We start from the raw sequence: 23,487 nt of genomic DNA, 5'->3' as shown, positions 1-23,487 counted from the left end.
CTCTCTCTCTCATCAGGGACTGAACCCAGGGACATTCTACCTCCAAGCTACACCCTCCAGCCCTATTTAATTTTTTATTTTGAAACAAGATCTCACTAAGTTGCTGACAGCCTTGCTAAGTTACTGAGGCTGGCTTCAAACTCGTTATTCTTTTGACTCAGCCTCCTAAGTGCTGAGATTACAGGTCTGTGCCACTATACCTGGCTTCTTTTCTCTATCTTTCCTTCTTCCTTCCTCCTTTCTTTTCTTCCTTTCTTCCTTCTCTCCTTCCTTTCTTTCCCTCTTTCTTTTTTTTTGCAGTTGTGTTATGAATAATACCACACTGAGAAAATGCCATACCAGGCAATGACTTATGTGAGAATTCAACCTAATGCTTTATTTTATTTATTTATTTATTTTTCAGTACTGGGAATGGAACCTATTGGTATTCTACCTCAGAGCTACACCCCCTGCCCTATTTTTGATTCTTTATTTTGAAACAGAGTCTCACCGAGTTGCAAAGGGCCTCACTAAGTAGCTGAGGTTGCCTGCGAACCATGATCCTCCTGTCTCAGCTTCTCAAATGCTGGGATTACAAGTGTGTGCCACCACGCCCGGCTTTTTATTTTTGTTTCTAAGACTGAAATTAAGCTGGGTGTGGTGGACACACGCTTGTAATCCCAGTATTTGGGAGGCTGAGACAGAGAGATCGTAGGTTTGCAGTCAGCCTCAGCTACTTAGTGAGGCCCTTTGCAACTTAGTGAGACCCTGTTTCAAAATAAAGAATTAAAAATAGGACTGGGGGTATAGCTTGGAGGTAGAATGACCCTGGGTTCCATCCCCAGTATCACTGCAGAGAGAGAGAGAGAGAGAGAGAGAGAGAGAGAGAGAGAGGGAAGAGACTGCTTAGCAACAAACCTCTAGTTACTCAATTTCACATTATTTATAATTTCTTTTCCTGTTTATGTGTTGCAATGAAGGAACAAGGTCATCACCCAGCTCTTTAGGTCAAAAAGAATTTCTCCCTGTTTGTCTCCATCAGTGTCTCCCAGAAAGGAAATGTGGCAAGTGTCAGAAAGCCCAGAGGGGGCCCTCCTGTCCCACCCCATTCATCCCTTTAGCATGAATTTACTGTGTATATGCAGAAGGTTCCAGAAGGTAGATCACCCCTGGGCTTCTCCAGACACGGTTAAGAGAACTTTGTATGTCCAAAACTATTCTCCTTGAGGAGGCTGGGAAGGATATTAATTTGCTTTGTATAATTTACTTCTACATTGACTTGGGAGAAAAGCTGAGAAATTCCTTGTGTGCACAGAAAATCCATTATTATTATTATTATTATTATTATTATCACCATCATCATCATCATCATCATCATCATCATTCTGATTTATTGCTTGAAAAATTCTTTTTCTAGACAATTGGCTTGTTCAATCTAAGAAGAGACTGGATAAACAGATCTGTAATTTATGATATGGAAAACAGTAAGTTTTTAAACACAAGATCTGAGTTCTAAAAGAACAGATACACTGTGAGCTATTGCAAGACATTTCAATAAATGTAGCACACGGAACAGAACCCAGGCTTAAACTTTAACTTTTTAGATGGAGACAAGGGAGAACAGTGCAAGATGGTATGTGTGCAGGGTTGCAATTTGTTTTCATATCAAGTTAAGGAAAAATGTAAATAAAAACTCCTACTTGTATTTTTTATGGCACACAGTCACAGGACTTACATTGTGGCTCACTACCAACATATCATTTACTGGGTTATAAACCCCTTTAAGATCTCCATTACACCAGTCACTTTTACATTTGCCCATCATAATACCAGAAATTTAACCTATTATTAATCTTTTTTGTGGACTGATTGATCGTGGTAATGGGGATTGAACCCAAGGGCATTCTACCTGTGAGCTGCACCCCAGCCCTATTTCATTTTGAAACAGGGTCTTGCTAAGTTGCTGAGGGCCTCACTAAGTTGCTGAGGCTATCTTTGAACCTGTGATCCTCCTGTCTCAGCCTTCCAAGTACGGGGTTTACACGTCTGTGCCACTATGCCTGGCTAATCCATTGTATAATGTAGGGAAGAAGGTAAGGTAACAGTGATTCATCAGCACTTAATTGAACATAAAAGACAGAGGGGATCCCCTTGGAAAAGGGCCACTCTGTTTTTCCTATCAAGCAGACCTAAAAGTACTGGATATTATCTACAAACCCCAAACAAGGGCTCTGGAAGATGGCAAAAAGAGGGCAGATCAGCTAGGGCCTGAGACCCGAGTTTGTGACACGGCGTTTAGTTCTTTGGTCCCTTTTGTGGTTGCCATTGAGTGGGGGCTTTATATAATCAAGACTTAGAGCCACGGAAGGTGGCAACCCAGCAGGTATTGATAAAAGGACCACCCAAAGCTTGCTTTCTGCAGCCAGAGGACCAGAAAAGGGGTATTCTAGCAAGACAAAATACCTGTTGATACTAATGGTTCTATTGCATTTAAATGCCCCAAGAAAATCTGGCCCAGCATCATTCATGCCAGGTTAAGCAGACTTGACTTGCAGCTGGGTGGGTTGCACCCAGGCACCTCAAGGTCCCCAATGAGGTAGATTTTAGACGATCAAGCTGGGAGCTTTTCACCTCTGTCTGCTGGTAAAGAATGAGTCTTCCATTGTGGGGCTACTGCAAACCAAGGGTGGGGCCTGGACCTCTGGCCCTCACCTGGCAGTAACAGCGCCTCCCTAGCCCTGCTGGGTGGTAACAGAAGAGTTTCACTCCCCTGGTGTCTATGAGGCCAGAGAGGAATAGGAATGACGTTCTCAGGGGGGCCTTATAAGAAGCCAGTTCTCCTACACCTGCCCAGCAGCACGGAGGAACAGCTGCCCAGGTGTCAACTACAGCTGAGCAGGCACCTGGGACTTCTGCAAGGATAAGTCAGGGGAACGTTCCTTTAAGATTTGAACTCTCAAAATATGAGCCAATAATTACACAGCAAGCCGCCATACCTGCTCCTGAAATATCTTGGCCAACGGGGCACAGTCTGTGAGTTTAATGAACCTCACCACGTCGGTGACCGTCCACTCCAATGGATTGCTCTCCAGAATGAGTCTCTCCTCCTCCTCCTGTTTGGTTTCCTGCAGGGGAAGGTGGGCAAGAGATAGTCACTGCACCCTGCATGGTCCTTTGGGACCTTTCCAACAGCCCCTGGACCCAAGCCACTGTCCTGGTCTGGAGCCGCAGTGTGCGTTGGTCTCTTGCTAGGACTTGGTCAAGCCAGGAAACTCAGCCTCAATGGACTTTCCTAGACACCATCTCAGTGACTTTCCTTGTGCCTGCAATAGGTCCTGAGCCACCAAAGGTTAAATGAAAAAAAAAAAAAAGCAATGACTGCCCAACTCCAATCCCCACTTTGGGAAATCTAGGGCTCTCATGCGGATGAAGCATCTCTGATCAGGAGATGCTTAGAGGAGACACCACGAGGCTTCTCCTCATTTCCTTCTGTCTGGTTTAGGGTGGCCGCTCTCAGTGTCACCTCTCCGGCTGGGGGCTCAATGATCTTTCCTTTTCCATAACAATAGGTTAAGAGGAGAAAGTGCACAGGACAGAGGCAGCGGTCTCCACTGGTTTTTGTGCTGATGGCTCTAATGACCTTTTCAGCCAATCACACACCACCTGCAGGGGTCAGGGGTTGGTACACTGATGTACTATTTTATGGCCATCATAGGTATCCCATAAAGGCAAAGCCAATGCTAGGGCAAAAATAGAAAAGGGGGATTGGAACTTGGGGACCTGGAGTACCTGACCCAAGACTCCTTTCTGATGTATCCTATCCGTTCTGCCAAGAGGTGAAATCAAAGACCTTTGCCTTTGACTTGGGAAAGTTGCTGGAACAGAGGCTGCTGTTGCATTTTTATTATTATTATTATTATTATTATTATTATTATTATTATTATTATTTTGGTGGTACTGGGGATTGAAGCCATGCATATTCTACCTCTGAGCTATACTCCCAAACCCTATTTTCAATTTTTTTTTTTGCTGTACTGGGCATGGCACCGAGGAGCATTCTACCTCCGACCTACACTCCCAGCCCTATTTTTCTTTCTTTATTTATTTTGAAACAGCGTCTTGCTAAATTGTGGAGGATTAAGTTAGTGAGGCTGGCAGAGAACCTGAGATCCTCTGGTCTTAGTCTCCCCAAGATGAGTTTTGACATTTTATTTTCCCCTCGATTGCGAGGAGGGACACGGCTCCCAGCCGAGGAGGCTCACCTGGGGACTCTCCGTCCTGGCAGGCGGGCCACTCGCCTCCTCTGCAGTGGTGGTGGTGGTGGTGGGGATGGGGGTGGTGGGGATAGGGGTGGGGGTGGGGGTGATGGTGGCCGTGGTGGTGGCCGCGGTGGTGGCTGTGGTAGCCGGTGTCACTCGGCTCCTGCGCGCCCTCTCCACGGGCTTCTTCGTGGGTTCCGTACTGCCCCGCAGAGTGACCGCCCTCCGCGGGCGTGCAGAGGGCACCTCCGCCGAGGACGTGTCGGTCTGGTCATCCCGGAGCTCGGAACCGGTCTCCTCGCTCGCAGTGTCCTCATCTAGAGCCTCCGCGTCCTCCTCTTCACTTTCCTAGGCAGCAGAAGGATGCAGGGACTTCAGGGGTGGGCGGGTAGAAAAAGACTTGCAAAGGGACAGGCATGGGCGCTGGGGGTGTCTGCACCCACCCACGGCCTCCCGGAGGCTTGGGCCCTAGGCGGGTCTCTGTCCCAGAGTGGCCGGTGAAAACCTTATTTGCAAGGTTTGTGCAAAAGAAGGCCTCTGAAGTCAGATGGAGGGTCCCAAGGATGGCCCTTGGGTAGCCATTTTCTAGCAAAAGTAGCCTGAACTTGTGTCACCAAGAAAGGAGGAAGGTATTTCCCATTTTGCGTTTCTAGCCAGCCTCCCTGTAAAGCAGTCACCTGCCGGAGGGGGCCGGAGCTAAAACCCAACACTGGCAGGTACTTCTGTAGTTTTATCGTATTTTACTTTAGGTACTGGGGTTGGAACCCAGGGGCATTCTGACTCTGAGCTGGAGCCTCCAGACCTATTTCATTTTGAACCAGGGTCTGCCTAAGTTGTTGCGGGTCTGGCTAAGTTGCCAAAGCTGTCCTCGAACCTGCGATCCTCCTGTCCTAGCCTCTCTTGTACTAAAATTACAGGTGTGTGCCACCATCCCCAGGTAGCAGATTTTTTTTTTCCTTCGAAGTACTGGTATTGAACCCAAGGACTTTCTACCTCCAAGCTATACTCCTAACTCTATTATTTCTTATTTTGAAACAAGGTCTCACTAAGTTGCTGAGGTTGTCCTCGAACCTGCAGTCCTCCTGCCTCAGCCTCCCAAGTACTGGGATTAGTTTGATATCTCGTTTATTCGTCAGGTACGTGTCACCAGGCCCAGCTTGGCAAGAGCTTTGAAGGCAGACTGTACCTCCCCAGAGCCTGCCGTGAAGTCCACGGCGGAAGATCTCCGCTTCTTCTGCACGAATATGGATTTCCGTCGTTTCCTTCTTCTGGCTGGTTTAGGGTGTCCACTGTCAATGTTGCTTTCCCCAATTGGGGGCCTGACGATCTTCTTTCTCTTTCCATAATAATAGGCTACAGAGAAAAAGAGGTTTTAAAAGAATGTCAGGCTATGTACACACGTACACTGACAGAGGAGAGGTGGGGACGAGAGGGGAGAGAGAAGGAGAAAACAGAGGAAGGAGGAGAGGGGAGAGAGAGAAGTTTCATATCCCATTTACTCCTCAGGAAAGTGTTCAGAGGAAATAGCTACATGAAAAAAAAACATGTCTCTAATGCTTCACGGTTAGATGGTGCTATAGGCTAAGTTACGTTCCCCATTCCCAAAGCCTTTACCCCCTATTTGGCTATTGGTCCTTTGAAGAAATAATCAATGTTAAGAAAAATCATAAAGGTGAGGCCCTAGTCCAATAGACTGACCCAATAGGGGTCCTTATGGAAAGAGGAAGGGAGGCCAGGCATGTGCTCAGAGCAGCAAGCAGGTGTCTGCAAGCCCAAGACAGAGCCCTCATCTGAAAGAAAGCTGCCGAACCCAGCCCTCCTGTCTGCAGGACCATGTGCAATAAATAAACGCCTACTGTGTAAGCCACCTGGCCCCTGGCCCCCTTATGAAGGCAGGTGAAAGAGTCCAAGGTGCCCACAGTCCTTAGGGAAGTTTATCTGCTCCCTTCCCTGGCCCTGAACACTGCATAGTGACGGTGATGGCTTCCTCTGCTCTGACACCTGCTCCTGTGTCTGAATTTTATATAGTCAGTCAACAACCATTCGATGAACATCTGCTGGTACGTCCATTCATGATGGATTTTCCACCTCTTGATCTGACCAAGACAAACCTGATCACATCAGCCCAGTTAACATTCAAACAGCCTCCCCATGTGACTAGCCTGCATCCTTCTCTTCTTATTTCAGCAGGTACCTTGGTTACTTAGGAATTTTATAGCAGAGATGTATGTGTACCTTAACACGTTATAGGACTCATTGTTACCAATTTTCAAGAAAGATTAATGTATTTTATAAGTCAAATGTGTAATTAATGAATTAAAGCAGTACTTGAGGGGCTATGACAGGAGGATGCCAGGTTCGCAGCCAGCCTCAGTCACTTAGACCCTCTGCAACTTAGTGAGATCATTTCAGTATAAAAAATAAATAAAATTGGAATGGGGGGGTGTAGAGTGGAGATAGAATGTCCCCGAGTTCAATCCCTGGTGCAACAAACAAACAAACAGCAACAACAACAACAAAAAAAACAAGCATTAATAAGAATCCAAGATTCAATTAGATCATCATCAGAATGGCCTTCTTAATCACCAAAGGCTCTTCTGGCTCAGCGTCCTGCCACGGACCCAGGACACCACAGAAAAACCAAACACAGATGAGGAAGCTCAACTCAGAACAGAATGAGTCAAAGAAAAAAACTGCACATTTATGATGGCCACCCCCCAAGTGACAAGGAAGCCTGATTTCAGTACATCCCACCTGGCCAACTCACTGGGCTCCTTACACAGATCAGGCTGCACACATTTCTGGACCTCACATCCCTTATTTTGCAAAATAAAACCACCAGGACTAAGTAGGGTCGATTTCCTTCAGGTCTGGAGTTCTCGAATCCCTACACCTCTCGCTTTTGGGCCTCAAGGAGGATGCTTAAAAGCTATTGAGAATGCACATGGCGAGAGCGCTTGGCTCACAGAAAACACTCTGCTTCTCCCTCAGCAGGCTCAGGAGGGCAGGAGAGCTTGGAACAGCTTCCTGTGTCCAGGACCGCATCCTTGGTGAGAGGAGAGAGCCTCGGTGCTTGAACCTGTTCACAGTTACCTCCAGCTCCAGGTAGGAAGGAGTTAGCCCTGGCTCACACCCAGCACCTCAAGCGGCGTCACAGGGGTGAGCAGTCTGGGATTTTAGAAGCAGACTGTAGAGATCAAAACTGGTTTTACTGAATGTGACCCAAGGTCAGTATATTTTCAGAGCCTTAGAATTCGATTGGGCAGCCAGGTGTGATGGTGCAAGTCATAAGCCCAGGACTTGGGAGGCTGAGACAGGTGGATTGCAGGTTGGAAACACAACCTTGAAAACTTAGTGAGGCTCTCAGTAACTTAGCGAGGGCCTGTTTCCAAATAAAAATAGAATAAGGCTGAAGGAATAGCTCAAAGGTAGAATGGCCCTGGGTTCCATCCCCGGCACCACACACACAAAAAGAATTAGCTTGGGTAATGTAACCCCTACGCTTAATCCTCTGGATTCCAACAAGATATTTTGCAATCATGCCACTGAAGCCTAGGTTCAACCTTTCACAGCATTTACTCTAAGATGACCTGGAGATCTTAGGGTATTGAAGTCTAATAAAACCGGATCCAGAACCACGTGGAAGTTTATTTTGGGTGTGCTTAATGGAGTTGCGTGGCCTCCCCTTCTCTCCTGATTCCCATTTCCTGGGAGCGCGGGGAAACCGGTGTGTAAGGAGGCCATTCACAGCCACGTTTAGCCCTGGGTCAAGTTGCTTTTTGTTCATGAGCAGCTGGTACCCAGTGACCATCACCCCTGGCCAAAGGTAAGGTGATGCGGAAGCCAGTTCATCAGCTTGCAAGATCACATGAACACAGCTACGGTTCTCACCTGAGACCATGTTTGTAGACAGAAATGGGGAGCAAGAACTAATTAAAAAAAAATGGGAGCCGGGCGTAGTGGTGCATGCTTGTAATCCCAGTACTTGGGAGGCTGAGACAGGAGGATCACAGGTTTGTGGTCAGCCTCAGATACTTTTTTTGTTTATTTATTTATTTTGTGGTACTGGGGACGGAACCCAGGGGCATTCTACCTCCAAAATAAACCCCTAGCCCTATTTTCTAGTCTTTATTTTGAAACAGGGTCTCACTGAGTTCCAACAGACCTCACTAAGTAACTGAGGTTGAGTGCAAACCGCAATCCTCCTGTCGCAGCCTCCAGAATGCTGGGATTACGAGCGTGCACCACCACGCCGGGCTCAGCCTGGGATTGGAGCAAATGGAGGGGAGACATGGAGGATCTGAGCTGTGGATTAGAGGATCTTCAGAGCCCCGAGGTGCCAGCCAGCAGGGAGAAGAGGGTGACCAGGACAGAGGGAGGCTTGCCCTCAGCCCAAGCTGTGGTCTCTCCACGTGACAGGGCATGGCAGGCACACTAGCTAACAGGAAAGTGCCGTCAACTGAGTCCTGCATCAGAGAGCAAAGAAAGAGATGGTGGCCTCTTAATCCTCCTATCCCACCAAGAGAGTTCAGAGGGATGCGTCTAAGCAGAGAAGAAGCGGACTCTGGCAAGAACCTGGTCAGAGCGGCGGATCACTAGAAATTCTAAAATCGCTAAGACTTCTCAATGTCAGGTAAAAAACTAAGTCGGGTTCATAAGCATCACTAATAATCAGTTTACGGCGCCCTCTTCCCAGCCACATAGTTGGGCATCCGCTGTTCTACCGACATCCCTGACCGCACACAGGCTCTCATTTCTGCTTTTCCAAAGCCCGCCATAATAATCCACCTTGTTTTGAATGCTCCCGTCCTTTCTTCGTGCCAGGCTGAAAGCACAGAAGGCTCTGCCACGGCAAACCTTAAAAGAACTCTCCAGAACACCGCAGCTCAGGCCAAGGCGGAGGCTGCCGCCCGCCTCCCCGTCCAGGCCTCCGCCCTCGGTACTCACTGTATTTGGTTTTGGTGTGGATGGAACAGTTCTCCGGGCAGTTTTCGGAAACCAGCACAGAACTGAACAAATTCGGACAGCATTCTAGCTTGGCACAAACTCGTCGGCAGAAATTGGCTACTTGGTCAGATGTCCGTACGATCTTGACCACAGCCCTGTACGTTTTACCTCTGTATCTGGAAAATAGATGGTGATGGTAAAAACAACGGTAAAGCAAAGGCCAATGGTAAAACCAGGTTGTATTTCACACCTGTGCTGTGCGGCGTATCCCAAAAGCAGCTATTTCATTTTCTTTCTTTTCTCATTTTTCTTTTCTTTTGAACCCAGGAGCATTCTACTTCCATGCTCTATTTTTTTTTTTTTAATTTTGAAACCAGATCTTACTAAGTTGCTGAGACTGGCTTCACACTGGCTCTGGGATTGGGATCAGAGGTGCACACCACCACACCTGGCTAGCCACTTTATTTTCTAACAAGAAAGCATGCTTTATGTGGGTTTTTGTTGTTTTTTTCATACTTTCTTAAAATATCACATTCATATATATATATATATATATATATATGTGTGTGTGTGTGTGTGTGTGTGTATGCACACACACTCACACACACGTGTTTGAACAATGAATTTTGTTGGAAGTGAGTTCACACACGTGCAGGCATACATACATACACACACACACACACACACACAACTACAGCACAGCCATACAAGACAAGCAGTCTGTGTAAGGATTCCTGGCACCACAGGAAACCATAAAGGGCCACAGTGAATTAATTACCAACAGTTACGGAGAGAAAGTGTGTGTTGGGTGCATAAAAGGATCAGTGTGTAACGGCAAGGCCATTACCCAGTCCTGGCCCGCTCGGGTAACCTCTTCTGTCTCTCTGGGTTGGGGCAGCGACAGGTTGCTCCATGAATCAGCACTGCTTCCAGAGAAGCCATCTGTTCTCCGGTCCCTTGGGCTGCGGTTTTGGCTTCCTCTCAACAGAGCGGCACCTCTGATTCTTACGAACACACCCCCTTCTGTAGTTCCTTGATAAATTCAGATTTCAACTGAGGGACAGTCCATCTGACCTGAAGTCACAGGTAACATGTGCAGAGAATGGGTGTGGGAATCCATAGTCCCTTCTTACTGAGGTCTCTTTGTTATGAGGGATAATAAAATGCATGTTCCAAGCTGGGGAGGGTGCACACCTGTGATCCTAGTACTTGGGAAGCTGAGACAGGAGGAATACAGGTTTGAGGCCAGCCTCAGCAACTTAGTGAGACTCTGTTTCAAAATTAAGAAGAAGATAGGGCTGAGAGTATAGCTCAGAGGTAGAATGACCCTGGATCCAATCCCCAGTATATCCCCCCCAATGTATTTTCCAGTTAAAAAAAAAACAACAACAAAACAAATTCAACTGAATGACCTTACCAAAGAGACCTTTACTCTTGTTAAGGGCTGAATTAAGTAACCCCATAAATTGGCATGTTAAAGCCATAACCTGCAATATGACTTCATTTGGAGATGGGACCTTTAAAGAAATTAAGGTTAAATGGTAACAATACAGTAGAGACTCATACAACTGGTGTCCTTAGGAAAAGAGAAAGACCCCAGAGACCTGAGCAAAGACGGCCTTCCACTAGCCATAGAGAGCGGCGCCTCACAAGACACAGCCTCTGCTTTGAACTTGGCCTTCCGAGACCAAGAGATGTCTGCTGATGTCTTTCTTGGACAAGGGATGCTCTGTGAGAGAGGAGATGCCAGCTGCTTAAGTCGCTCCCTGGCGATGCTCCATTACGGCAGCCCAGGCTCACGAGCAAGGGCACCCAAGGCAGGCCATCGCCCTCAAAGTTGTTCTCTTTTGATCACAGAGGGTCTGTCTCTCTTGCTAGACACCTTGCCCTTCTTGGCTTGCATTTTATAACGATTCTCTGAGGTCATCTTTATGTGTTCTTTTTCTTCTCTTAGGAGAAAGAACAGCCTAGAATACCGGCACTGAATTTTTCTCAAAATATTTGCAAGGCTCAAGAAAAAGAAGACCTGAAAATACAAATATTGTTGATACTGACTGACAATGGACAGATCTTATGGTACGGGAACCCTCAAAACACAACTCACATTGCTTACAGAGGTAGTGCCTTTAGTGTCATGACACTAAAAGATAAATCATAAATCAATTAACAAGATTAATTTTAGGGCCTTTCCTACAGCCTGGTAGCAACAGAAGAAAGTGCAATTGATGTTGCTTAACTGTAATCATTTAATATCAAATAACAATGAATACTCCTCCCTTCCCTTCTCCCACCTATAAATATGGCAAGGAATTTATGAGTAAGATTGCTTCTGAAGTCCAAATATTATGATTGATTGCTCATCACATAACACTAACCCCTAAGCCAACCCCTATCCCTTTGGGGGAAAAAACCCACTTTCTCCTGACAAGAAGACATGCTCGATGAAGTCACCAACATAAAGCTAGCCCTTGGGCCTAGGGAAAAGAGAGTTAAATAATCCTTGTTTTACAAATAGAGCCTTATGAATAAATTCTAAAAACTGTATTTATGGTTATAGGATATGAAAAAAATGAACACTTGAAAACAAGTTGTAGTCACCTTCCAATAATATTTTTAAAGCTATCACAAGCTGGCCACGGTGGTGAATGCCTGTAATCCCAGTACTTGGGGAACTGAGACAGGAAGATTGCAGGTTTGATGCCAAATTCAACAACTTGGTGAGACCTTGTTCCAAAACAAAAAAAATGAAAAGGGCTGGAGTGTATCTTGGAGGTAGACTGCCCCTAGGTTTAATCCTTAGTACCACACACATACACACACACACACACACACACACACAAAAGAAAAAAAGAGCTATCATAGATAATAATAAATTTTCCAGCTGGCATTAGATCACAGGTCTTTGGTTTACACACAGGAAACACAGCGGTACTGCCCGATGGCTGCATTAAAATAGACGGAGTACTGCGCTCTGGCCTTGATGCAGGCCCTTATTTTCAAGTTGAAATCCAGAGGCATTGATCTTTGCAGAAAAAAGAACGTGCAGCTTTGATATTTGGAGAAACAAAAGGCGGATAAACTTCCAAGGAAAGCCCACAACACCAGCCACCGCGGAAACTCTGAAATCTTTGCCTGCTCTGCTTGTTTTCAAATCGTACTGTCAGGTCTCTGATGGTCCATCACAAGATACAACAGGAACGTCCGAAAAGGGATTTGTGTAAATATGAGCACAAGGTAAGGAGACTTGTCATCTGCAGGTAAAACATAAAGTTCAAAGACTTTGCTCTGGTTCACAAAAATAATGCTGTGACAGAGATGAAAAGGAATCAGCGATTACCAGGTATATTTCAACTTGGTTATGTTTTATGTCTTTCTGGAGACTGGAAAAATACATTTTCCCCCCAAATATCATTTTTTTAAAAAAAGTCTCAATAGCAAAAATATTAAATTCTAACCTGACATTATATTTTTCCACTGGTCTTTCATATCCCAGCACCTCTTCCCTAGTTTCTCTTCAGTTTCTCCGATAGGCCAACCTTGACTTCTATGGAGTAAGAGCTTGTAGATAAAATCTTGCTGTAAGTGCAATAGCTTTGCACAACTGTTGATTTTTCTAGACCTCTAGCGACCCGGCGTGTTGAAACTTCCCTCTCCATGGCTCAGCGGAGAATCTCCAGGATCCGCTTTGAGGAAAGAGGCCATGTTCTCGCTCCCTGCTTTTGTTGCATTTTGATACAGAAAGAGCACAACTCTGTGAGCACTGTCCAGCCTCCATGTTGGGGGAAATATAGAATAAAAGTACTTATGGGTACCTTTTCTCTTATAGTTTTACTTACTGCAATTTTGGTGGTTCTAGGTCTCTGTTTGAAAAGAGTTAAATATCAAGATTCTCTCCCTCTCTCTCTCTCTCTCTCTCTTCTTTTGGTGGTACTGGGGTTCCTGGAAGCCCTTCTACTTCCGGGCTACACTCCCAGACCTATTTTTATATTTTTATTTGGAAACAGGGTCTCCTAAGCCAGCGCGGCTGGCTTCGAACCTGCGCGATCCTCCTGTCTCCGCTTCCCAAGTGCGGGGATTACAAGCGTGCGCCACCACACCCGGCTCAAGATTCTTAATGTGTCTTTAAAAAAAAAAGAGAGAGAGAATAATTCAGATATGGTGGTGCACGCCTGTAATCCCAGCATTCGTGAGGCTGAGACAGAAGGATCGTGGTTCGCAGACAGCCTCAGCTACTTAGTGAGGCCCTCTGCAACTCAGTAAAACCCTGTTTCAAAATAAAGAATAAAAAATAGGGCTGGGGGCATAGCTCAGAGGTAGAATGCCACTGGGTTCCATCCCCAGTACCACACACACAAAAAGAATAAAATAGCAAGACATAAAAATGCAAAGGAAATGTGAAAACGAGATAATCTGTCCAGCCCTGGAAGGAGAGATCCAAGATAAGATATTTATGGAGCCGGGCGTGGTGGCGCACGCTTGTAATCCCAGCACTTGGGTGGCGGAGACAGGAGGTTTGAAGCCAGCCTCGCTGGCTTAAGAGACCCTGTTTCCAAATAAAAAAGAATTAAAAAAAAATAGGTCTGGGGAGTGAAGCCCGGAGGTTGAAGGGTTTCCAGGAACTCCAGTACCACCAAAAAAAAAAAAAAAAAAAAAAAAAAATTATGTTCACCAGACCTTTGAGTTACAAAGCACACAGAGCAATGCGTCCAGCAAGGGACGGTTGCCTGTGAAATGTAAAAGAAGAAACCTTTCTTCTTCCTTAGTTGGGGACGATTCTGTGGAAATGTTTAAGTACCTCGGAAAGCCATCTAAATGTATAGAAATGAGAACTATAGTGTTAACTAGTGTTAATTACAGTGTTAATAACTAATAGTGTTAAGATACTATTGCCCGCTGGGTGTGGTGGTGCAGGTCTATAATCCTAGTACTGGGCAAGCTAAGACAGGAGTATTTGCAGGTTTGCGCTAAGCCTCAGCAACTTAGCGAGGTCTTCTGCAATTTAGTGGGACCCTGTTTTCAATATAAAAAAAATAGGATTGAGGGTATGGCTCAGAGGCGGAGTGCCCCTGGGTTCAATCGTGAGTACCACAAAATAAATAAAAATAAAAATAAGTAATGGATGTTTGGGGCTAGGATGTAGCTTAATGGCAAAGCGCTTGCCTGACAAATGAACAACCATGGATTCGACCCCCTGAAAAAGACCCCCCCCCCAAAAAAAGGATGTCTTTTCTCTTCCCTGTCTAGAAGCCATGGCGGCCATTGAGGGATGGAGCCAGGTGGGTGCACGGGCTGAGTGGCTGTGAAGAAGGAAGGAGGATGGACACTTGGGCCCGGCTCAGGACAACCACGAAGGGCCTTTCCAACCCCAGAGCTGTCCATGAGCTGTAGGTAGCCTGCATCAAAGGCTGAGTTCCCCATCTGCCCAACCTCTCTTCCAAAGCGATAGTTCCAAGAGCTGTTTTGAATGCAGCCCAGGTGTCTCAGGCTGGGACAGGTGAGAAGCAGGCAGCGTGGTGGCAAAGAGGCCACCCGCACATGGGGATGGCCTTGCCTGGGGAGAATGCGTGGTGGCAAAGACACTGGGGTGATGCTGGAACCTCATCACATGAACAAACAAATATCCCGAAGCTAACATGAGCCAGGCCCCCCATTGCCAGAGGAACGGGTGCAAATACAGAGAAAGAAGAGCCTGGGATGAAGCTGGAGTGCTGGACGGGGGCTGGATCCCAAATCAGACCCTGAGTGTGCAGCGAGGGTTCATCCACGCAGCAGGCCTACTTAGAGAAGCTGCCTTGCAAGGCGGGCCCTGGGCTGGCATCTGAACTTGGGTTTCTAAAGCAACCAGTGTTTTATTAGGCTGTGCGAACAGCACCACACACTCTGGACACTGCTTTCCAGCTGGGACTCTGGAATTTTCTGTGCGCTAGGCAGACGGTGCCTGCAGAGCCAGCCCCCAATCAGAACTCCAGGCTGGGGCTCCTTGGGGCAGGACATCACCCATGGCCATTGCATTTTTGCTGTTGGGGGAAGGAGTATGATCCATAGGACCCCTGATGACATATAAGGCAGCCCGCCTGTGGAGACTCTTCCAGGCACAGCCTGTGTTTATTTTTCTTATGATCGTACTACGGTGCTGTAATGAATCTTAGCCCTGAGTACTACCCAATGCCAAGTCCTGTGATTCCTTGTAGTGAATCTCTGAGTTGTGGTGGTTTTGGAGAATCCCGACACAATAAGAATGGAAATAAATATAAGTGCAAATGTGTTTCCTGTGTGCCAGTATAGACACACATATACATGTGTATGCATAGGGAGACATGTACACATAAATACACTAGTGATGCCTACATCTAGCTAATGTCAGGTCTCGGGCTCCAAACACTACTTCCTGCTCCTGCTGCTCCCCCTAAATCCCACTGTAAGAAGACAAGGAAAAAAATCAGGGATTCCTTGGAGAAATGGCTCATTCCAAGGCTGAAGCCTGCATTTGGAATATCTTATGGGACCAGAAAGTAAAACTATATCAAAGAAAGATGGAGACAAGTCAAAGGGACAAAGAAACTGCTTCATGTGGCTCCTACTGGAGAAATCCAGGGTAGCGTGAACCTCGGAATAAGCAGTGAAGCCCGGCATGATGGTGCAGGCCTCTAATATCAGGACTTGAAAGGTTGAGACAGGGGGATTGCAGGCTCAAAGCCAGTCTCAGCAACTTCATGAGACCCTGTCTCAAAATTTAAAAAAAAATTAAGAAGGGCTAAATATGTGGCTCTTAGGTAAAAATAACCCTGGGTCAATTCCCAGTACAAACAAAATTAAATAAGTAATGATAGCAATGGATAATAACCCACTAAATAAAACCAGAATCCATCAATTCAAACTGAACTTAGTAAATGAATGAGCCGAAAGCTCGGTGAGGAATGGAATGCTTACACAGTACCAAGTATCTCCCCACAAATGACCTCTGCAGTGGAGAAGTGTGCAGACAGGCCCTTCTTAAGTGATCAGAGTCAAGAAGAAACCCAGAACAGGGTGGACATCCACTCAGTACATGCTCCAGGGCCTTAAATCCTCCAGGTCATGAGAGTCAAGGACCGTCCAAGCAACTGCTCTAGAATGACGCGAGGGAACCTGGCACCCCCAGGACATGAGATCGTGAACCAAATGCTCTGGGCAGTGTTGGGATAACAGTGAACGTGTGTAGAATCTGATTTAATGGCGATGCAAATCCCAACTTCCTGATTGTGGCTGTGTAGGAGAATGTCCTGTTTTATAGAAAATACATGATTAAGAGTTGGCGTGATATGGCATCTTGCCCACAATTGTTTTCAAATCATTCAGGTCGGAGAAGAGCACTTTTATTCTCTATACCTGCCATTTTTCTATACATTTGAGATTGTTTCAAGACAAAGACTTAAAGAAGAAATAATATAAATATATGTAGTTATATAAGGCCTTAATTATATTAAGCTTACCATATGATATGCTTTCTATCAAATGAGTATTTTTTTACTTTACTGATTTACTACACACATAACACTTTCAGGTATTATCAGATTGTTACAGATAAAATATGGAATATCCAACCAACTCTAGTCTGAACGAATGAACTGGCCTGTTTTGAGTTGGTCAATAAATTTAGAAAACTATTCAAAACAACTCTTTTTATTTTTAAAAATCACTATCTGAAGATATGTTTTTGGTATCAGGAATTGAACACAGAGGTATTCGTATTCTAACTCCATGCCTCCCCATTTTGTATTTATTTATTTATTTATTTATTTATTTATTTATTTATTTATTTATTGGTGGTACTGGGGTTCCTGGAATCCCTTCTACCTCCGGGCTACAATCCCAGACCTATTTTATATTTTTGAAACAGGGTCTTTTACGCCAGCATAGCTGGCTTCGAACCTGCGCGATCCTCCTGTCTCCGCCTCCCAAGTGCGGGGATTACAAGCGTGCGCCACCACGCCCGGCCTTGTTTTTATTTTGAAACAACATCTCATTAGGTTGATGAGAGTCTCACTACTTGCTGAGTCTGACCTCGAACCTATGATCCTCCTGTCTCGGCCTCCTAAATACTGGGTGACAGGTGTGCGCCACCACGCTCGGCTAGATAAAGTCTTTAAAGCATGTATTCCAAGTCCTGAGATGAAAAGGTGGGAGGAAGATATTAAAAAGACACATATTAGAAAATTCCCTGGTGTGATAAATATTCTCCAAAGAAAGGAAGGAAACTATAAGGAACATATAAAAGATGACTCTTTGGGGCTGAAAAATAGCAAAAAAAAAAAAAAAAAAAAAAAAGAAGACGTCCAGTAAGGAGATCCTTCATCTCACACAGGGGCTTGTTCCAATTTTTTTTTAAAGACTTCTCCCCCTTTCTTCTCTAGCATTTTTGCATTATTGCAGTTCTGGAAGTTTCTAGAAGCAGCTCTTTTTTTTTTTTTTTTTTTTTAACCTGAGCAAATGAAGAGATACTTACATTTTAATTTAACTATATTAAATGTTAATATCCATGCCGGGCGTGGTGGTGCACGCTTGTAATCCCCGCACTTGGGACAGGAGGATTGTGCAGGTTTGAAGCCAGCCTCAACTACCTAGTGAGGCTTTCAGCAACTTAGTGAGACCCTGTTTCCAAATAAAGTATGAAAAAGGTCTGGGAGTATAGCCCGGAGGTAGAAAGCCTCTGGGTTCCACCCCCAGTACCACCAAAAATAAATAAATAAATAAAATAAATGTTAATATCACAGATCCACAGAGGGAAAAGTGTGTGTGTGTGTGTGTGTGTGTGTGTGTGTGTGTGTGTGTGTTTTCTTGGTTGTCAATGTAGGCACCCACTTGGAACCCCAGCCTTGCAACAAAAGGAGATTATTTTCAGCTCAGGACATTTTAGATTCAACAGATGTTTTAAAAATAAAAGTCTTCCGGGAGCTTCTGTTATCTGACAGAAAGCAGAAACTTCTGAGAAATGAGGGCCACCATAAATTCTCTCTTTGGGGCAGCTTGCACTCCCAGGAGAGAGAGGGGGAGTGAACCGATCGTAAATCCCTTCTCTGGAGGAGCTCTGAGCCCATGAGGGTGGAAAGGCCCCTCACTGCGCCTGCGCAAACATCAGCACCAGCTTCCTCATCTCCACCGCTCGCCTACCGGCCAACTTCTCTTTCTAAAAAGAAATCTACTTGTTTGTCCTGGAGAAGCCTGTTCCGCACCATGTTTTTCTAGTACTAAAATCAATTACAGAAGCTCCAAATCCCCCTCCTTTGAGTTCCTCCGCGGTGAGCATTGCCCTGGGTCTGCACACGGCACATATAAACCAGTCTCCCTGATTCCCAGCCACTGAAACTAAGAGGGTCGAGAAAAAGTTTTTTCCTCCCTGAAATAAAATAAGGAAGAAGCGTGTATAGCCTTCCAGTTTCTTTCTTTCTTTCTTTCTTTCTTTCTTTCTTTCTTTCTTTCTTTCTTTCTTTCTTTCTTTCTTTCTTTTTTGGTACTGGGGATGGAACCCAGGGGCATTCTACCTCTGAGCTACGGCCTCAGCCTTATTTTTTATTCTTTATTTTGAAACAGGGTCTCACTGAGTTGCAGAGGGCCTCACTCTGTAGCTGAGGCTGTCCGTGAACCACGATCCTCCTGTCTCAGCCTCCCAAGCACTGGGATTACAAGCGTGCGCCACCACGCCTGGCTCCAGTTTATCCTTCTAACCAAGGTAGGGATTTATGTCCACACGTGGGAGTGTGTGCAGGAGCAGAGTGGGGCAGAGGAAGATAATGCTAAAGCAGGACTGGGAAGAACTGTCTCTTCTACAGTAGATGAGACTTGAAAAATCCAAAAGAATTTTGAGCCAAAAAGAAACGCTGTCGTGATTTGCTCATAAGCAACAGTGTAGTCCAAGTGAGAGGACTTCAGTGCGGACTGTTTTAGCATTCGTCTTCAACACGACCCCTCGTAGGGACCTTTTAGTGAAATCCCATCGGGTAGTGATAGGGTATGGGAACAGATATCAAGGCTCCAGTTTTTATTTATTTTTATTATTTTGTGGCACTGAGGGTGGAAGCCAGGGGCTTTCTACCCCTGGGCTATACTCCCAGACCTATATTATATGTTATTTGGAAACAGGGTCTCACTAAGTTGCTGAGAGCCTCACTAAGTAGCTGAGGCTGGCTTCGAACCTGTGCAATCTTCCTGTCTCAGCTTCCCAAGTGCAGGGATTACAAGCATGTGCCACCATGCCCAGCTAGGGCTCCAGTTTTTAAACTGAATTCATGCCCTCAAATACAGGAGAAAGAAGAAGAGGATGAGGGAGGAAGGGAGGGAGGAGGAGAAGGAGGAGGAGGAGGAGGAGGAGGAGGAGGAGGAGGAGGAGGAGGAGGAGGAGGAGGAGGAGGAAGAGGGAAAGAGAGACAGAGGGAGAGAGAGAGGGAGAGAGGGGGGGCAGGCTAACTAATAACTGCAGCAATAGCGAAGCTTTGCATGCTGGAAGAAAACTATTCTTCCCATCAGCAGTGATAAGGCGGGGTCCTGATTTCTTTCAAACAATGCTTGTACTTCACCAGTCTCATCTGACACTAGGGGTAGACCATGGTTCAGTGGCTCTCTCTCCAGTCTCCTGATACTTAATTGCTCAGAAATTTCTCTCTTCCTTCTTATTCTTTACATTTCAAGTAACAGGAAGCCAGTACAAAAAAAGAAAGGGGTATTGTGTTTATTTTAGGAAAAGGCTGTTTCTCATTCAGAAGATCCCAGGCTGGTCTGTGTCTGCCCCAGTGACAGCATGCCGTAATCAGAAGGATTTAAGTACACAGGCAGAGGAACACAGCGTGCTCCTCCCTCAGCCCGGCTCATTCGTTGGCTTCACGTAAAGTTCGCCACATACATTTTTCAGGAAAGAAAATCACATTTTGAGCAATGTAAATGAAAATTAACCTGTAAGTATTGTTAATACTGTTTTCAGTAAGGAGTTTTTCCAGGTGAGATTCTTTCTTTACATGAATCACCTTATAGTTCAACATTACATCTTACTGTTCATAACATATAAGCGTAAGTGAAGGCCAAAAAAGGGGGCAAATATATAAAAGCATATATAAAATTAGCCATTTCTATGAAAAAGAAAGCAAAGTATTTTCAGAGTTTAGCGTGACTCATCGAAAAGCAAATATCTGGCTTTCTCCTTGCCTCTGCCTAAGTGATACTTAAGTCTAATTAACTTGAAATGGTACCAGCACATCACCTCTTTAAATATTCTGAATACTTATACCAAAGGACTACAAAATTCTGTTAGGCCTCTACCTGGCTCGCTTAATGACTAAAATAAAAACCATCCAAAGAAGAGTTTAACACAGTCTTTTTTTTTTTTTTTTTTTTTGGTATTGGGGATTGAAACCAGGAACATGCCTTTGAACTATACCCGCAGCTCTTTTTGGAAAAAATGATTGATTTTATGTCGAAATGAGATCTCACTAAATTGTTGAGGCTGGCCTTCTGTGATCCTCCTGTCTCAGCCTCCTGAGTATGGGGATTACATGGCTGGCTTCCAAGATCTTGTAACATGTTGAATATATATATATATATATATATATATATATATATATATTCATATAGTTGGGAGACTTTTTTTTTTAATTCCCCTATGGTATAGCCTGTATTCCTTCCCCTGAAATCTAAACTAATATAGGTCAATTTGGAATTCACAAAAAAGAAGGGCATTTTCTCTTCTAGAATAGCTTAAATGAGCTACGTAACAATCCCCTTTCCCTGTGTGTTAACAGTAACTTTTGCTTAAAATTTAAAATTCATTAGAAAGAAGGAAATTTTCTATACCAGCTTAAATGAACTACATCGGAATTCCTTCTTCTTTTGTACTGCAACTAGTACACTTTTGCTTTCTGTACACTTTAGGAATTAATGATGTGACGGATGCCTTACACAATGTCCAACTATCGCAAACATTTCCTTAATAGTGTAAAAGGTATGGTTGGTTGGACCAATAGGAGAGAAAAACAAAACACCAAGAGACGACTGCAGACGCTAGTGTTTGTTTTTATTATATTTGCAGGTCAAAACCTTTTCAAAGGCACTTCCAATCTGTCAATCAACAGCAGTCTCAGACGCTAAGTGACGGCTGGCGATCATACTGTCCCAGGGCCGATCCCGGGACAATTCCTGGCTTCTTGACACTCTGTAATATTGTAATATTATAATTCAGCCCCCGCAACCAGGCACGACAACTGAATGCCATCAATGCAGGTCTCCCCTCAGCTCAGCTAATTTATGCATGACAGGAGACATTTCTGCCTCGTAGCTAAATGGGAGGAGTCAGCTCCCTCCCGTCCCACGTGTTCCAAAGAAAAGAGCAAAGTTATCAGGATCTAAAACGTTGTCGTTTCCCATCACAAGGACAGAGGTGACTCAACAGAAAGAGCTGCGGGGGAGGCCCCTGCTGACTGTAATATCTGTCATCCTCTGCAGCTGTTAGGAGACGCCCAGAAGTGCAGTGGAAACCCCATTCAGACAGACAGCTCATTATAAGCTGCTGTGTAAGACTGTGCGATGGAACGTCCTGTCATCTCCCATCTAGCGGGTAATAGGTTACCTTTACAATCCAGCGGGGCTAGATGTCACCTGTGTCTGTTTTGATTGTATCAGGCTGCATTTAATAAAAGCTCTGAGCGACTCGGTAACATGAAAATAAATGCAAACACTTGCAGAATGAACTCTTCCTGCTCTACCCGGGTACCTGGAGCGTGTTCCTGGCCGATTTAAGAACAGGGCGGCCTTTGATGGAACTAAACACTTTTGGACTTTCCCCATTTCCATAGCCATTAGATGTATTGGGGCTGTATTGGATCCTACAGAGAAGATTTAAAACAAGAAGAAGAAAGAATTTCTGTATAAATGCTTGCTGAAGATTTCTGCCAACCCCACTGATATGACCGTAGAAAGAAATGATTTTTTTTATGGCTGATGATCTTGCCTTGGAAAAAGTAGAAAAATATATAATCTTAGACAAAAAAAAAAACCTCGGGTTTTTTTTTTCTGAGCTATGGATGAGGTTTATTTATTTTTCTCTTGGGAGTGAAGGAAATAAAGATATAAAGGGACATCTTTCAGTGGCTACTTTATACACAGAAACCCTCTTCTTATTTATATAGAATTGCTTAGCCTTTGTGCTTTGGTTGTCTCATTCCCAAAGTGACTTTTGTAGAATCTAAAGAAAGGGATTTGTTCTTAAAAGATCTCAGGAATGCTTGGTGCGTTACCGAAACAAATATGGAGAAGCAGCCTGATCTCTTACCTCCTCCACTTGAAACTGTAAGAGTTGACTACACAAGAAAATACTACCGGTCACACAAATTATTAAGAATTCCCCAATTTTCACTGTGAATAGAATGAATCCCTTGTTTAAAGAAGAACTCGGCTATACTCAAGCCATCAAAAGATGGTTCATTCTTTTAAAAACACATCATTTCCTAAATGTTACAAATGAACAGTACTTAAAAACAGAACATGGCTGGGCGTGGTGGCACACGCTTGTAATCCCTGCGCTTGGGAGGCAGAGACAGGAGGATCACGCAGGTTTGAAGCCAGTCATGCTGGCTTAGGAGACCCTGTTTCCAAATAAAAATATAAAATAGGTCTGGGAGTGTAGCCAGGAGGTAGAAGGGTTTCCAGGAACCCCAGTACCACCAAAACAAAAAAACAAAAAAACAAAAAAAACCCCAGAACACTATTGTAAAAGAAGTCAACCAGTAAGATCTTCCCCTCTGGGAAACCATGGGTGATTATGACAGGTCCTTTCAGAATACCACGTGGTCATTCAACAAAAAGGTATCTTGAGAAATGGATGTTTCTCTGCATCTCATCAACAACTGGATTCAAGAATGCGGATACAGTTACTCCTTCATTTTCAGAGGTCAAGAAACTTAAAGCAAAAAGAAAACAACAACAAAACCCCAAAACAAACAACAATAACAGTCACCTCTCCAATTACCCTTCTTACAAAGAAGAAAGAAGTTAAACAACTCTCTTTGTGTAAAAGAAAGTTACACAACTACATATCAACACAGTGCCCATTGTTATTTTATGCAACTCCACTAAATAGTTTAGGGTATCATATTTACCCTGAAAAAGAAAACTAAGTAGACAGATGCCACTACTCTCCGGAGCTGGACTGAATTATTACTGTACCTTGCAAAGCACTGAAATTAGTTCCTTTTGTCTTTCTTTGTATTTGGCACAAACTCTTCACAATATCAAATATTAAGAGTTCTTAGTGAGCTTAATATGATAATGATGAGGAACA

The 23,487-nt window shown here is 44.6% G+C and overlaps 1 protein-coding gene across 1 annotated transcript in view; it reads right to left on the bottom strand.

Moving 5' to 3' along the window:
- The window catches only part of SFMBT2 (Scm like with four mbt domains 2), a gene marked incomplete at both ends in the record, with an annotated part of 206,960 nt that overhangs the window by 7,365 nt on the left and 176,108 nt on the right, over window positions 1–23,487 (bottom strand). The window contains 4 exons of the mRNA XM_080717257.1: window positions 2,976–3,104; window positions 4,329–4,586; window positions 5,425–5,591; window positions 9,186–9,361. Of these exons, the coding sequence (XP_080573383.1) occupies window positions 2,976–3,104; window positions 4,329–4,586; window positions 5,425–5,591; window positions 9,186–9,361 (730 nt within the window). The remainder of the gene's footprint in view (window positions 1–2,975; window positions 3,105–4,328; window positions 4,587–5,424; window positions 5,592–9,185; window positions 9,362–23,487) is intronic.

Source organism: Muscardinus avellanarius (assembly GCF_963383645.1).
Source record: "Muscardinus avellanarius genome assembly, chromosome: 20".
NCBI classification, from domain to species: Eukaryota; Metazoa; Chordata; class Mammalia; order Rodentia; family Gliridae; genus Muscardinus; species Muscardinus avellanarius.
This window is presented reverse-complemented; position numbering and strand designations above follow the sequence as displayed.